The sequence below is a fragment of the Colias croceus genome, chromosome 9 (genome assembly GCF_905220415.1).
Source record: "Colias croceus chromosome 9, ilColCroc2.1".
In the NCBI taxonomy this organism is placed as follows: domain Eukaryota; kingdom Metazoa; phylum Arthropoda; class Insecta; order Lepidoptera; family Pieridae; genus Colias; species Colias croceus.
Genome location: NC_059545.1, coordinates 7843555 through 7859119, shown reverse-complemented (window position 1 = coordinate 7859119; position 15565 = coordinate 7843555). Strand labels below are relative to the sequence as shown.

Below are 15565 nucleotides of genomic sequence, written 5' to 3'. Positions count from 1 at the left end.
TAATAAACATGAATAGTATCTCATAAATTGTTTTATTTTATAACCTTAATGAATAGGATAGAAAACAATTGGAACTTAATGGAACTAGTGACTAAGACAGGTCATGTTGTTTGCGGGCCGAGGTTTGAGGATCAGTTTTCCTGTTTCATCGCATGACATGTTGAAGTCATTGAGCACTGAGCGAGTCCTTGCTGTTATAATACTGGGTGCGATCACTTTCCTATGTACTCCCATCATGAATAACAACACTGGAAATAAAAAACAAATCATAAGTCATCACAAATCAAACAATATCACCATGAGTTTTAGTTTATTTGGGGCCATCCATAAAGTACGTCACACTAATTTCATGAGTTTTTGAGCACCCCCCCCCCGTCCTTGTCACAGGTGGTCACATTTCTAAGACCCCCCCCCCCCTCCCTAGTTTGACGTCACATGTTTTGCAATTTAACATCGAAAAATTATTAAATTAAAACAGCAGTTTCAAAATAGTTTTATTTCCATTTAAATTAAGTACTTTTGTATGAAATCAACATAATATCAAATATTTGAAACAATAACAAAAAAATAAACTAATGAATAAATATAAATTGTCCACAAAACAATTTAAACCGTATTGCCCTAAAGATAGAGTTGGACATATTTTTTAGTTTAATTTACATTTCAAATTACGCGATTAGTACCTCTTGATTTTGAAATGTGGTGTCACGAAACTTAGGACCCCTCCCACCCCTTGTCACACCATGTCACACTTTGTCGACCCCCTCCCCCCCTCTTTACGTGTGACGTACTTTATGGATGGCCCCTTTGCACAAATCAAAGGTAAAATCTATACTAATAATTAATAAAGCTGAAGAGTTTGTTTGAACACACTAATCTCAGGAACTATGGAAATTCACATCCTTAAGCACTGAATGATATTTTAAAAAGAAAATGCATAAGGCCACTTAAATAAAATGTACACACAACAAAAACTCTCCACACACTCTTAAAAATATTAAAATCATAAAGTACCCAGCAGAGTAGAAGTGACAGCGAAAAATGGGTGATTCCACAGCGATTGTGTGAGTGACACCACTGGAGTGAGGGGGTCCGTGAGCCAGTGCCACGCCGCAATCGCAGTACATAGTGACACCGCTGCTAATACAACTGAAACATTTGCTTAATTAGTCCTTAAAAATGGCTTTTATAGTAAATAGATAAGTATGTATTATATATACCTAATATGATGACTGTGCTAAATTTCATCATGAACATATAAATCTTATATAGACTCTTCTACTTCTTGTTTTTGAAGAAACTTCAATAATTATTAATGGTTGTTTTTCATTATAGTGTTTTACTAAAACTAAATGTATGGGTATATATAATTATGAATATTTTGTCTTTGAATTTCTTAATTATAATTAATTGCTATAGCTATTACTCTACAGTCTACACAGAGAAATAATAACATAACAACACTGAACATGTATTTGATAATAAACTTAGAATATTAGTGAACTTACTTCTCCATCTAGTGGTAGCAGGCTGCAAGCATGCTATGACTTCAGTAAGCCGCCTCTCAAATGCCTTTAAGTCTGTAAGAACGGCTTAGAAATATTAGATTTTGTTATTGTTGCAATGTCTTCAAACAAACGACAGTTAAGGGAAATACATCATTTTCTTATGTATTCACGAAAAACATTTCAATGATTTGAGTCTTGAAAATAAACTAATTACATTGTAATTAATATTTTAGAAGGCGTTTTAATTTGAAATGAATGTAAAAACATCTTACCATCACATGCAGTTTGTTCTAACGACATTCTAACTTATAAATCGTACTGACACATTATCAGAAAGTGGTATCCTTAAATGTAACTTGATATAAGCTTTACTTTATCTGGTTTTATAGAAACTTTGATCTGATAAATCAGAATTCAGAAATGGAAATTAATATAATATATTCGATTTGACATCGGTTCGGTAGCTGTATTGACGAGCGACTTGACAGTGACAAGTGACAGATTGAAACGTGACATTGATTCGTTAGTCTCACATAAGAGCGTTTTCACATTGTCCGGTCCGATATCGGATATCGGACGCCGATAGCCGATATCCGATATCGGAGGCTAAGTAAAATGTATGATTTAGGTACCTGTCTTTCACATTGTCCGGTCCGATATCGGATATCGGAGCCAACACCGATATTCCCGTGAACTATCGGACGAATGTTCAGTGTTACCAACTCAATTTTCGAAAAGGTAAGTAGTATACCAACAGCAAAAAAAGCACTAGTTTGTGTATTTTCAGTCATTTCTAGGCGCAAAATGTAAAAAAAAATTATTTTATTTACTTTAAACCTTTTTATTAAGAAAACATTCATTTAAGTATTTAAAGGCAATATACGGCAATTGGCTGAACTGAAGTAAACAAAAATATATTGCGTTCTTAAATTCTACTAATATTTCGAAGATACCGTATCTTCGAAATATTAGTGTCTTTTATCTTTATTTACTCATTCTGCCTCGCTCCTCCTCCTACCCGGACTAATGTTGTGCTGTAAGCTGTTTATTGTATTGTTGTCATTGAGTCACAGATTTAGTGTTTTGTTTTAGCGCCGATATCAAACCTGTATAGGTAATAAATAGCACATCTAAATAATATTAAGTAATTAATAATATCAAATCTTTTTTATATTTTACTTTTCCAGCTGTTTTTGAAGTCGGTTTCTTTTTTGTAGTTATTTTTACTGTATGTACAACTACGATCTATCAGTTGAATTTTTTTAAATCAAACCCTTTTTATTGAAAAGAAAATTTACAATACGGCAATTTTGTTTAGTTTTCTCTAAAATTTCAGAATTAGAATGCGGCGACCCTAAATTTTGTCAAGTACGCGCGGCGACTTTTGAGCTTGTTTAATATTTTGGTTGTCATGGCCAGAGGCGGCTCGCCCTAAGGAGCGCTGGTGCAGTGAACTCCCATAATTAATTATAATAAAATCATACTCCTTAATTTCATTATTAATATTAATTATTACTATTTAAAATCAATCGTAATCGTAAAAAACTACTGGCAATACCAATGAATATATCCATCATTCCATCATTCCATACAATACACCTGTAGGTATAATACTGTATTATAAAACGCGCGTAGCGGAGCGCTCATGATTGCGCTCCAATGAAAAAATATTTAGTACATTTTCTAATACGAAATCCAATAGGAGTGAAAGAGATAGTTTTGTCAGAGTCCTGCGCGTGAAACAGAAGATTTTATATGAAAAAATAGCAAAATTCGGAGCGCCGCTCCCGCAAACGTTGCCGGTTCGTTTTTACCGCGCGCCCGTACACAAGACAGCGATTTCGCGCGACGTTGCCTATATAAACAAACACTCTAGTCAACTTGACTGCACGCGCGCGAATGTATATTCGGGAATTTTCTAATTAAAATCATAAGATACGTGTTGAAATAGCCTGTAGTTATCAGTATTACTTGTGAGTGTTAAAATGGACAATTATAATGTGGCGTTCATTAAAAAGTGTGTTAAAACGTTACAAATTCGGCTTGAATTGAAAGCTAAGGGACCGCCACGGCTTGAACTTGACCTTACGCAAAAATGTACGACAAAAACGAAAACATATACGCGTGTGTTTAAATCCGAACAATATGTGAAAACACCGTGGTTGTGTGGTTGTGATGAACATGGAAGCAACAAAATATTTTGTTTTCCGTGTCTTTTATTTGAAGCGGGCGCGGCCGGCGGAGGTGAGAGTGCTTGGACTGAAACGGGCGTTGACGACTTAGCTCATCTTTCAATCAAGATGAAAAAACATTCACAATCTCGGTAGGTACCATTTGTTGAATGAACTGCAATTGGCGTCTATCGAACGACAAGACATTCGTAAAGCATTAGATTCCGCGTACCGAAAGTCAATACGCGAGTTCAATGACCGTACTTGTACTGATTTACACCATGTATTTTCAGTGTTTTATTTCAAGTGAACACCCATAAAATTTTGTCACGAGCCGCCTCTGGTCATGGCTATATTATTATTAGTCTGTTGTACTACGTACATTGTGGAATCTGTGACAACGAAGAATTATTTTAGTTTAAATTTATTTCTGTTTAAATATTTGCACACCCAGATAATAGGTAGTATGTACATATTAGCACTATAAAATTGTAATAACAGCACCTACATTTGTAAATGTAATTTGAATTTGTATTTGCCAGTTTCGTCGCTTTAATACTTGAATTTTATTTTATTTTATTTAAGAACATAACAGTCATACATGATTTAATATAAAAAAGTTCTAAAATTCACTACGACCACACAACATGTTCTATTATTAAAAAAAGAAAAACAGCATATAAAAAAAACAAGCCTCACAATGAAATTGAATATTGAAACTAGATTCTGACTCTGCAGAGGGTACAAATCCATACTCCACAGTCAGCAGATTAAACCGGTTTGAAAAACATCAGTTTATTTATCACTATTTATTTTATTTAAAATAAAGTTTATTTTTTGTAACACAAATGCATCCACTGTTTTTTTTAATTCCCCATATATCTACTTTTCCCGTAGACAGAGAAACTAATAGACAAAGGTACTCTGTAACCGCGACTGAGACAAAGATAGTTTGTCAATGTATAAGTTGAATGTTGCCACAGTATCCGAGCTCCCGGATGTTTTGGAAAGGGTAAATATTTTTAGGAGCAATTAAATAAAACCAGATAAGAGATTTTTCTTTTGTCTTTATAATCAATTTAGTAGATACAAAAAAATATAAGCAGATTGATTATTGATGACGAAACAATGTTAATTTCGTGTACACATTTCTTACTTTTTCATTGGCTTGTTCATATTTTACAATATTTTGTGAGAATCCAATCTTTTCTCCCACTTCGATCCATTAATTACGTAGGTCTGGATCATCTGGAAACAAATCGATAAACATAGGTTAATAATAATTAATGCTCGCAGGTAGTTCAGGTTCTCTAAAATTAAAAGTGTAATTTTATGTCAATCACAATTATTACTATGAGAAATAATAAATTAAAATATGTTTTCGATGCCGAAGTCTTCCCGAAACACTGGGTTATTATGGGATTTCATATTCATTTACTTTCGAGTTTCGCCATATTGTCAAATCAATATTTTTTTATTGATGATCGGGGTATTATTTTTCCCGACACTGGCAACACTTACTTGTTGATGTTTATAGGTTATTGAATGTAAAAATCGATATTACGCTAATATTTTCCTTGTTTTAAAGCGACTTGTTGTTACTTTAGGCTAAAATATAAATAATCATCACTGAGAAACTATAAATAAGGACAATAAAGTCGTACAGTGCGACATAAAAGAGATGAAATTAATTAATTTGGAACTAATTTTTTTTTCATTATCTGGCAACCCTGAATTATCAATGCAGCTGTCAAGTTGAATAAAAATTTGTTGTTTATTTGGTGAAGTTGAGATAAAATTGTTATTTTAAACAAGAAATTTACTCAAAAAAGGAGAAATCATGAAAAAGGTTAAACGTAGCGGTGTCCGTGATGCCATATATAAAGTTTTCATTCGGTGTTTCTCATAATTTCAAGCTGAAAAACGAGAAAAATATTTGGAAAACGTTTACAGACGTACAGCAGATTATACCGGTGAGATTCCATTTATTTTTGCTCAGTACTACGTAAAATAGAATATTCCATTAGTGACGAGTGTTTAACGTACGTATCTATGGCGATTATTACGTTATTGAAATTTAATTTGAGGTTATTTGTATGTAAACAAAAACTAGTTTTTATAGTGCGACCAGCACAATTTGAGTCAAGAAGTTATATCCAATCCAACCAGCCTTAAATAGTATAGTGATAACTATTTTCATACAGCTATCTATGAATCCTTACTTGCTACTTACTAGAGTGGACGCAGGGATCCCAAGTGAGTCTTGGCCTCCGACATAAAAAAAAATAGTTTTAAGCTACTAAATAAATATGTTAAATGTACTATTTGATTTTATTCATCTTAATTCGTTTGTTATAGGGGTTTCTGAAAGCACAGTACGCAGGATAGTGGAGCAAGGGAGTAAAAATGAAGGAGAATATCTACAAAAAATAAATAAAAATATGTAGTTTTCAAATCACCTTGTTTTTTTTACCTGACGGACCCAGAAGGAGCGTAATGTGTTTGAGCCTTAGGTTTGAGCTGTAAGTATGTATGTTTGTTTGTTCGTATGTTTGATTCTATGTGCGCCTCTGCTGTCTAAATGGCTTGACCGATTTCTATAAACTAATTCCAAATACATTAAAGTAAAATTTGACCTAGGTAGGTCATTTAAAATACTAATGTATTTTTGTCTTAAATTTACACGATGATGAATGAAACAACTTTAAATCGCGGTATTTATTACTTTTTATTTTTTTGATTTTTATTCTATAGTATCAAGATTGCTTGCGTCGCAGTATCAGTGTTGCTATATGAGCGACGGTGGCGCCCTCATTTTTTGTCATCTCTTTTGTGTCGCACTGTACTTACGCGTGAAAAGACACACCGGCAATTTTCTTCTCACTATCGCTTATACATGCAATAACACGACAACGCACCATTCTATTTACTTCGATGTATAAATTAAGATAATTTCACCGTCTTTTCAATGTACTCGTATCGATTTTTTACTAAATAATATCCAAAATTCGAACACCAAGCACGATGAAGGCACGAACTGTCAAAGTTTGTTTCGCAACTCAAGTTGCTGATCTTGAAAAACAGGTTACACACTAAGGGACAAAAAATTGGGTATTTGTGTCTTTGTCTTATGCATTTGTTATGGTATTTTCGCTCTCTTTCTTGTGTAAGTGAGAAAGGTATCGTCATTGGGTCTATTAGTTACTCTGTCTACGACTTTTCCAGTTTCTGGCAACACTCATGATATCGGGACGATATTATCGGATAATGTGAAAGGGCAAATTGTGTCCGATATCGGATATCGGCTATCGGCTTCCGATATCCGATATCGGATCGGATAATGGGAAAACGCTCTTATTCTTACCTAGACCACAGATAATTACATATTTGCAATTTGCATTGGTTTGCAATCATTCATTCGCCATGGATAGAAAATATATCATAAAAACTAAAAACTAAAATAAATCAAGTTGTGCGGTTACAAAGATGCATACAATCACAAAATCACTTGGTAACAGAACTTTTAATTTTACTTGAACGGAAGTGGATCGGAACGGAACTCAGACGTAAACAATAATTGACAAAATGCCAAGTAGATAAACTAGATTAAATTGTTCCAATGTCTTTGGTTCCAATTTCAATTTTCAAGTCCAAAGGTTTATTTCAATTTTTTTAAGCAACAAGTACATACCTGTAAGTACCTATTTATTTTATTTTTAAACAGGTATATTCACTTGAACATGTTATACCTACTTTAATATATTATTTAAAGTTAATCTTTATACATACTGATACATACTATTTGAAAGTTTAGAAGTTAACTAGGTAATTATAATATCAAGATTCAAATAACAAAACAAAATAATTTTTTTGTTGATATAAGACGTATAAAATGTAGATGATATTATATTCCTCGCAGTGTGTAAAAAAAACAAAACAATTTATCGGGCTACTGGTACCTATATAGTGCAATTTTATCATAAACAATAATTAATAGGTGTTACTCTTAATTTGCTGTGTGTATACGATCGCAATAATATTTACGTGAAAAATATATATTTAAGGATCTGTAACAAAAAATATTGTTTATTCTTGCAGTAACCAGCAAGATGATAAGACAAGGAATAAGAAGATTGAAGCAAGTCGCGCCCAGCGTTAGGGCTATGTCCAGTCAAGCAAACCTAACAAGCTTGAATGCTGACAATGAAGGTATTGCAGTCCTAACGTTACAAAGACCACCTGTGAATAGTCTTAACTTGGACTTGCTGCAAGAAATAAGCAAATCTCTGGATGAAGTTAGCAAGAATAAATTCAGAGCCCTGATTCTGACTTCTGTAAGTATATTTTTTGGGTTGACTTTAGAAATTTGTGGCACGAATTTCGGCATGATTTTAATTTTTTCCGATCGATAATAATGCCCCGACACATACGTTAGTGGCTATTTTTTTTATAAATTTACCATTTCCATTCTCAATAATTAGGTATTTATAATTTTTTGCTGTAAAAATTAATAAAAAAAAATTAACAATAATAATTTTGTTATCAGTGCAGTGATAGGGAGCTATTATAGAACTCGTATGCAGGAGTGATTAGAAGATTAGAACTTATACCTCTTATCTAAGACGAAGAAAAACATGAATTTAACGAGAAATGTACTATAAAATGATACAGTAACGGTCTGTTTCACTACTTCCCAATAATGTTCCTTCCTGATATTTAACAATTTTAGACATAATATATTTTCATAACTACATCAAATTATGAAATTTTAACTGACTTTTCTCTTAGTTAATATTTAAAAATCTCTGATAAAAAGTAGAATATACCCTGAAGATGTGCATGGATGTGAGTTATATTAAAACAAGAAACCTCCTAAAATGCCTATTCTATATCTTAGAAGTTATTTATTCCTTATAGGCATCACCAACAGTATTTTCAGCCGGTCTTGATATTATGGAGATGTACAAACCTGATATGAAAAGAGCAGAACTTTTCTGGACAACATTGCAAGAAGTTTGGCTAAAACTCTTCGAAGCCAGCTACATAACCGCTGCTGCGATTAATGTAAGTGATATTGTATTACTTTGGTTATAAATCAATAATCTAATATATCTAATATTATATTATTAGTTATAACTTGGTAATTATAACTTAAAAGGATCAAAAACATTAGGAAAAAATCTTGCATTTGTAAGGAGGGGTCAACAAACGTTTTTGTTTAATAAATTACAATTAATTAGTAAGAGGAGCATATAAATAAATAAGTTTATGTAAATGCATTGTGAACAATGTATTTGATTTGCATTGACTTAGAATAAATAGTATTATCAGTAAGATTTAATATAATAAGTGAAACCAAACCACTGGTTTCAAGGATAACAGTGTTTACACTAACATCCGTTGCTTACTCATTTAAGTGATTAATATTTATTTGTATTATTCATAATGGATTTAAGAAATGATAAATGATTTAAACGAATGATAAATAGAATAGTAACCCATCCAATTTATGACTACCAATCGTTGCTTAACCTGAATTTTTACTATTTGTTGTTATAGTGGCAACGGAAATAATTCAACTATCTATTGTTATTTATCTATCATGGTTCATGAGACACAGCTTGGTAACAGAGGGTCTAGTAGACAGATAGATAGCAAAGTTACAGTAACAGGTCTGGTTTTTATCCTTTGGGTATAGAACTGTAAAACTCTTTAATTTCCAATGTACTATGTACACAAAAACTCTATATTAACGAGATTTCATTCTATTCAAGGGCCACGCACCAGCTGGTGGCTGTTTACTAGCCACATCATGCGAATACCGCGCTATGGTGAGCGGCAAATACACGATAGGGCTCAACGAAACGGCCCTCGGTATTGTGGCCCCAGTGTGGTTCATGGGCAGTCTATGCAATACAGTGCCTAGTAGAGAGGCGGAATTGGCACTCACTACGGGAAAACTGTTCACTGTTGATGAGGCTTTGAAGGTATGTTTAAAAATGTAGTTGTACAGCAGTGTTTTTTCTTTCCGGGTCTTATAAGTTATAAAGTACGCATTGCAAAAAAATAATCAGGCGGGATTCGCTTTCTAAGCTAGGTACTTGACGCACTCCGAGTTATAGTTGCTTTTATTGATATTGTTGTTTTTGTTGAGTTTGATTGTTATATTGTTTGCGTTACATTTTATTGTTATTTATTTTTGTTGAGTTTTTGCTACAAACTTTAAAAACAAATGGATGAACCAAAAAACCGATGTTAGAGAACTTAATTTGCGAACCCTACCATAAGTACCTACCTGCCCGTCGCCATCTTCAGATCTATTCTCTATCTGCTCGGGTTATATGTAATATTATAGCCTAGTAATATAATTATACTGTTAATTGTTATTGCATTTTATGTAATCCAACATATTATCTTAATTCTAATTTGAGATGATGCTTATCAGTCATTGGACTTATTGCAAGTATATTAGACTAATGTTAATTAAATTATTTCTAATAAAAATATTTTTCAGGTGAGTCTTATCGACGATGTTGCGACTGACAAAGAGGATGCGATAAATAAATGCAAAGAATTTATAAAGAAGTTCAACAGGATTCCGCCATTAGCAAGAGCGGTCACTAAACAAAAGTACAGAGCCAGTACAACCCAATGGTTAAAAGACAATAGGAAAGCTGATGTCGCAGAGTTCTTAGGTTTCCTAAGTAACCCTAAAATACAACAATCGTTGGAAATGTACATCCAGTCTTTGAAACAGAAAGCAAAATAAATATAACTTTTTATACCATATATATATATACCTTGTAGTATAATGACCATTTTACCTGTGAAATGTAAAAAACGCATCCACGTGAATGTCAATTATTATACAATTTTAGATATAGGTATACTTACACGATTGAATATTTTTATACTGTACTAGCGGTCCGCCCCGGCTTCGCCCGTGGTACATATTAACGTTTTCTCTACATAAGAACCATCCTCGTACTTCAAGGAATATAATAAAAAAAGAATTATCGAAATCGGTTCAGCCGTTCTCGAGTTATGGAATTACAACGAAAAGTGGCATTGATTTTTATATATTAGATTTTAAGTAAATGAATGACGTTTCTTTGTTAGTGACAAAGCTAACTGAATAAATGATAGTTAATTTTTATTTTGGTTTCATTATAATACTAGGGTAGTACCTAACTTTACGCGCAGATTTTTAGTCCAAAAAATTTTTGTTTAATGCGCAATGTTGGTTTAATGCTCTAAGTTCGCAATGTTACCCAAACTGTTTTGATTGTCCTTAATCTAAACAAATTATTATTTTATTTAATGAAAGTAAAAGTAGTTACTGTTAAAACCATTGTTGAAAAAATAACATCACCTGCGGCGCAAAATCGCTATTTTTAATAAATCGAACGTATTAGACAGTAGATGTAGAGAGATTTTTTATGAAAACATATTTAAAAGAAAATAAATTATGTTAATATCCAACTAATCGCTCCTACCAATGTAATAAAAAAGTGAAACAATTTAAAATACCTACAGGATATGAATAGGCACGCTAATTAATATACTATCTACCCAAAAACATTCGTTTTCATTATTCATTTCCATTATTTCAAGATCTTTCATAAAACAATAGTTACGCGCCAAAACGTACATACTTGTAAGCTAGCATGTATGTCGGAGCCCGGAGGAAAAATTTGTTTGAATCGAAAATATTTTCTTTGGCTAATATTTCAATATTATAAAGCTGAAGAATTTGTTTGTTTGTTTGTTTGAACGCGTTAATCTCAGGAACTACTGGCCCGATTTGAAACATTATTTCGGTGTTAGATAGCCCATTTATCGAGGAAGGCTATAGGCTATCATCTATCATCACGCTAAGACCAACAGGAGCGGAGCATTGCGAGTGAAACTGCGGGGAACAGCTAGTAAATAATACTTTATATTTTAATATTTTGGTTGGAACCGGGAAAACCGGGTTTCATACTACTCAGACCCGGTTCTCAAGATCATCAAAAAACCCGGGTTTACCCGGTTTTTTTGGAACCGGGTAAACCCGGGTGCATGCCCTACTTGTAAGTATCTATTTTATTTTAAAATAGGTATAATCGTTTGAACATGTTTTACTTTAATAAATTTAAAGTTATACAATATACAGAATTATTGATAGTTTAGAAGTTAAATAATTATAATATCACAAGTATCAAAAAGCCAAGCAAAATAATTTATCGGTATAACTACTGGCACAGTATTACATAGAAAATAATATTGTAATACTGTGCTACTGGTATGTATTGCAATTTTATCAGAAACAATTAGAAGGTGCCTGTCCTAATTTGCGACAAGTACCTATACGATCGCAATAACTAAATTTATCAAATTTAATCAAATATTTACTGAAAAATATCTATTTAAGGTTCTGTAACAAAAATTATTGTTTATTCCTGCAGTAACCAGCAAGATGATAAGACAAGGAATAAGAAGTTTGAAGCAAGTCGCGCCCAGCGTTAGGGCTTTGTCCAGTCAAGCAAACCTAACAAGCTTGAATGCTGACAATGAAGGTATTGCAGTCCTAACGTTACAAAGACCACCTGTGAATAGTCTTAATTTGGACTTGCTGCAAGAAATAAGCAAATCGCTGGATGAAGTTAGCAAGAATAAATTTAGAGCCCTGATTCTGACTTCTGTAAGTATATTTTTTAATTAAATAATTAATTAATTATTTTCTTGATTTTCTATTATTCTTTAGTGTAAAAATTAATAAACTATAATAATTTTGCTAATTTTGTTATCAGTGCAATGATAGGGAGCCATTATAGAACTCGTATCCAGGAGTGATTAGAAGATTAGAAATTAGAACCTCTTATCTAAGACGCACACAATGCATTAAATAAAAATTGTCCTTGAGTCTACACAAAGTTATTAAGAATTATTACAAAACAGTTTTCATGAAAAAATTCAAATTAAAAAATTATTTAATTTAATCTTCAATAAAAGACTTTCACAAATAAAATGATACAGCTATGGCCAGTTGCACCACTTGCCCATAATATACATGATATATCATTTTTAACTTTTCAACATATTTTTTCATACATAAAATTATGTTATGATAAATGTGACTCCTCTCAGTTCATATTTACTCTTAAAACCATTGTTGACTCAGAAAAAATAACATCACCTGCGGCGCAAAATGCGGGAATTATCGATATTTTTAATATAAGTATCGAACGTATTAGAGAGTAGATGTAGAGAGATTTTTAATGAAAACATACTTAAAATAAAATAAATTATCTTAATATCTATTATAACTAATCGCTCCTACCCAATGTATCATTTTTTACTTTTCGACATATTTGTTCATACATAAAATTATGTTATTATAACTAAGACTTTCCTCTCAGTTCATATTTAAAAAAAATCTAAGATAAAATGCACAACATATCTAGAAGATGTGAAAGCAGTTTTATTTAAATAAAATAACCACTTATAATGCATTATCCTATTCCTTACAGGCATCACCCACAGTATTTTCAGCTGGTCTTGATATTATGGAGATGTATAAACCTGATATGAAGAGAGCGGAACTTTTCTGGACAACATTGCAAGAAGTTTGGCTAAAACTCTTTGAAGCCAGCTTCATAACAGCTGCTGCGATTAATGTAAGTGATTTTATATTAAATCTAATATTATATTACAAGTTAGAATTTGATAATTATAAGTTTAAAGGATTAAATTAAAGGAAAGAACATTAGGAAAAAATCTTGCATTTATAACGAGAGGCAACAAAACTAGAAAACATTGTATTCATTCTGTTTTTACATTCCAGGGTCACGCACCAGCCGGTGGTTGTTTACTAGCGACATCTTGCGAATATCGAGCTATGGTGAGCGGCAGATACACGATAGGGCTTAACGAAACCGCTCTGGGTATTGTGGCCCCATTGTGGTTCATGGACACTATATGTAATACATTGCCTAGGAGGCAGGCGGAATTGGCACTTACTACGGGAAAATTGTTCACTGTGGATGAGGCTTTGAAGGTATGTTTAAATAATTAATATAGGTTGCGTTTGCACCTTCGTTTGCGTGGAGCAATCCACCTATATTATTATTTTGTGAGGATGTTTGTTATACTTTCACAAACACTACTGAACCGAACACTATGACTCCATACACAAATTATATGATAAGATCTTTCCTTTTTACTATCATCGCAAATATTTTATCAATCTAAAAAGGCTATTATTGCATAGTAATATAATTATTATATTGTTATTGCATCTTATGTAATCCAACATAATATCTTAATGCTAATTTGAGATGATCGTTATCAGTTATTAGACTTATTGCAAATGCAGACTCATTATATCTAAATTAATTCTAATAAAAATATTTTTCAGGTGGGTCTAATTGACGATGTTGCGAGTGACAAAGAGGACGCGATAAATAAATGCAAAGAATTTATAAAGCAGTTCAACAGGATTCCGGCATTAGCAAGAGCGGTTACTAAACAAAAGTACAGAGCCAGTACAAACCAGTGGTTAAAAGACAATAGGAAAACGGATGCTGCAGAATTCTTAGGTTTCCTAAGTAACCCTAAAACACAAAAATCGTTGGAAATGTACATACAGTCTTTGAAACAGAAAGACAAATAGAACTTTTCATACCTTAAACCCCAGCCACACGACTTGAACGAGTGGTGTGGGAAGTGACGAGGAAAGTAGGCAGGGACGTAGTGTGGCCACGTTACTCGTCATGCCACTCGTCGTGCTCATCGTCCTGCTCACTGCTCCCTATTTTGTCGGCTTTTGAGTCAAAGGACCGGCAATACGAGTGCGAAATGAAGAGCGTCGCGATTAATCGCGCGAGTAGAGCAGTGTGTGGCCAGACGGCAATATCGAGGCGAGCGGCAGCGCGATGAGCAGGACGAGTAGCATAGTGTGGCTGGGGTATTAGATATACCTTGTAGTAAAATATTATGCCTCCTCCACATTACTCGCGAAGTTGAACGAGGTTAGACGAATAGAATAATGTAGAGAGGCACTTCGGCTTACTTCGTCCAACTTTACCTCGCCTCGGCCGACTTCCGTTTGTTGTCGGTTTTTGCGCCCGATTCAAAGGGCACGAAGTTACCTGAAGTTCGTTCTGAATATGAACGTATGCGCTCCTCGCGAAGTTGAACGAGTGTGTAGTGTAGCACCGCGGACTTCAGTCAACTTCGGCCGAGTACTTCGCCGAGGAACTTCGCGAGTAGTGTGGAGGAAGCATTACCCTTTTTACCTGTAAAATGTAAAAAAACGCATCCACGTGAATGTCAATTAATTGTATACAATTTTAGATCATAATATGACTAGACACGATTGTATATTATTATAGGTACTGTATGTTGAGTAAATGAATGATGTTTCTTTGTTAGATATATTTATCTGTATAAATACTTAATTTTTATTTTGGTTTCATTATAACCCTAGTTACCTATAAGTACTAACGTTACCTATACCTACCTAACGTTACGTGCAAATTTTTTCGAGTCTAAAAAAATTTGAAGGCGTTTTCGTCTTTCGCAATGTTAAACAAACTGTTTTTATTGTCCTTAATCTCAACGAATTATTATTTTATTTAATGAAACATTGTTGACTCGAAAAAAATAAATAACAGTTGTGTACGGTTATTTTAAACAATAAAATATGATAACCCATGTTGAAACATTCTCGCCCGAAGGACGACATTTTTTTTCTAGTACCTACAGACCTACTTAGGTTTTTATTTTTTGTTTTAGGTTTTTTTTAGTTTTATAGAACTAAAAAAAAGACAACAGACTAACATACCTAAAGCATAAAAATTTAAAATGGTTATAAATATTTTGAAGAATTTCAAAACGCTGTTT

The 15565-nt window shown here is 33.0% G+C and overlaps 3 protein-coding genes and 1 long non-coding RNA gene across 7 annotated transcripts; 3 read left to right on the top strand and 1 right to left on the bottom strand.

The window, feature by feature from the left end:
- Nucleotides 1-13: 13 nt before the first annotated feature.
- LOC123694170 (nuclear envelope phosphatase-regulatory subunit 1 homolog) lies at nucleotides 14-2011 on the bottom strand. 2 transcript variants are annotated; one of them, XM_045639510.1, is made up of 4 exons: nucleotides 1781-2011; nucleotides 1509-1592; nucleotides 1015-1149; nucleotides 14-248 (listed from the first exon to the last, which is right to left on the bottom strand). In XM_045639510.1, the coding sequence occupies exons 1-4, from the start codon at nucleotides 1806-1808 to the stop codon at nucleotides 85-87; spliced, it is 411 nt and encodes a 136-aa protein (XP_045495466.1). In that variant the 5' UTR covers nucleotides 1809-2011; the 3' UTR covers nucleotides 14-84. The 2 variants fall into 2 exon arrangements, with proteins under 2 accessions (XP_045495466.1, XP_045495467.1); XM_045639511.1 differs by having other exon boundaries at nucleotides 1509-1580; nucleotides 1781-2009.
- Nucleotides 2012-5342: 3331 nt separating this feature from the next.
- LOC123694392 lies at nucleotides 5343-6134 on the top strand. The gene is made up of 2 exons (XR_006751799.1): nucleotides 5343-5652; nucleotides 6038-6134. It is a non-coding gene; the product is annotated as an uncharacterized LOC123694392 (long non-coding RNA).
- A 1016-nt stretch (nucleotides 6135-7150) lies between these two features.
- Nucleotides 7151-10580, top strand: LOC123694375 (enoyl-CoA delta isomerase 1, mitochondrial-like). Of its 3 annotated transcripts, none has more exons than XM_045639798.1 (5): nucleotides 7151-7190; nucleotides 7778-8013; nucleotides 8597-8743; nucleotides 9454-9666; nucleotides 10194-10580. In XM_045639798.1, the coding sequence occupies exons 1-5, from the start codon at nucleotides 7166-7168 to the stop codon at nucleotides 10446-10448; spliced, it is 876 nt and encodes a 291-aa protein (XP_045495754.1). In that variant the 5' UTR covers nucleotides 7151-7165; the 3' UTR covers nucleotides 10449-10580. The 3 variants fall into 3 exon arrangements, with proteins under 3 accessions (XP_045495754.1, XP_045495755.1, XP_045495756.1); XM_045639799.1 differs by lacking the exon at nucleotides 7151-7190 and adding an exon at nucleotides 7321-7372; XM_045639800.1 differs by lacking the exon at nucleotides 7151-7190 and adding an exon at nucleotides 7486-7504.
- Nucleotides 10581-11650: 1070 nt separating this feature from the next.
- LOC123694377 (enoyl-CoA delta isomerase 1, mitochondrial-like) lies at nucleotides 11651-14741 on the top strand. The gene is made up of 5 exons (XM_045639803.1): nucleotides 11651-11751; nucleotides 12127-12362; nucleotides 13192-13338; nucleotides 13506-13718; nucleotides 14079-14741. Exons 2-5 carry the CDS (start codon nucleotides 12138-12140, stop codon nucleotides 14331-14333), a joined length of 840 nt encoding a protein of 279 aa, XP_045495759.1. The 5' UTR covers nucleotides 11651-11751; nucleotides 12127-12137; the 3' UTR covers nucleotides 14334-14741.
- The last annotated feature ends 824 nt before the right edge of the window (nucleotides 14742-15565 follow it).

What these genes read in the sequence shown, in the direction of transcription:
- LOC123694377 (XM_045639803.1), top strand. Translation starts at nt 12,138, where the DNA reads ATGATAAGACAAGGAATAAGAAGTTTGAAGCAAGTCGCGCCCAGCGTT. An exon ending in GAGCCCTGATTCTGACTTCT is followed by an intron (nt 12,363 to 13,191) that starts GTAAGTATATTT and finishes TATTCCTTACAG; the next exon opens with GCATCACCCACAGTATTTTC. An exon ending in CTGTGGATGAGGCTTTGAAG is followed by an intron (nt 13,719 to 14,078) that starts GTATGTTTAAAT and finishes AATATTTTTCAG; the next exon opens with GTGGGTCTAATTGACGATGT.
- LOC123694375 (XM_045639798.1), top strand. Translation starts at nt 7,166, where the DNA reads ATGCATACAATCACAAAATCACTTG. An exon ending in TAACCGCTGCTGCGATTAAT is followed by an intron (nt 8,744 to 9,453) that starts GTAAGTGATATT and finishes ATTCTATTCAAG; the next exon opens with GGCCACGCACCAGCTGGTGG. An exon ending in CTGTTGATGAGGCTTTGAAG is followed by an intron (nt 9,667 to 10,193) that starts GTATGTTTAAAA and finishes AATATTTTTCAG; the next exon opens with GTGAGTCTTATCGACGATGT.
- LOC123694170 (XM_045639510.1), bottom strand. Translation starts at nt 1,808, where the DNA reads ATGTCGTTAGAACAAACTGCATGTGATG. An exon ending in TGCTACCACTAGATGGAGAA is followed by an intron (nt 1,150 to 1,508) that starts GTAAGTTCACTA and finishes CAAATGTTTCAG; the next exon opens with TTGTATTAGCAGCGGTGTCA. An exon ending in TGTCACTTCTACTCTGCTGG is followed by an intron (nt 249 to 1,014) that starts GTACTTTATGAT and finishes TTTTATTTCCAG; the next exon opens with TGTTGTTATTCATGATGGGA.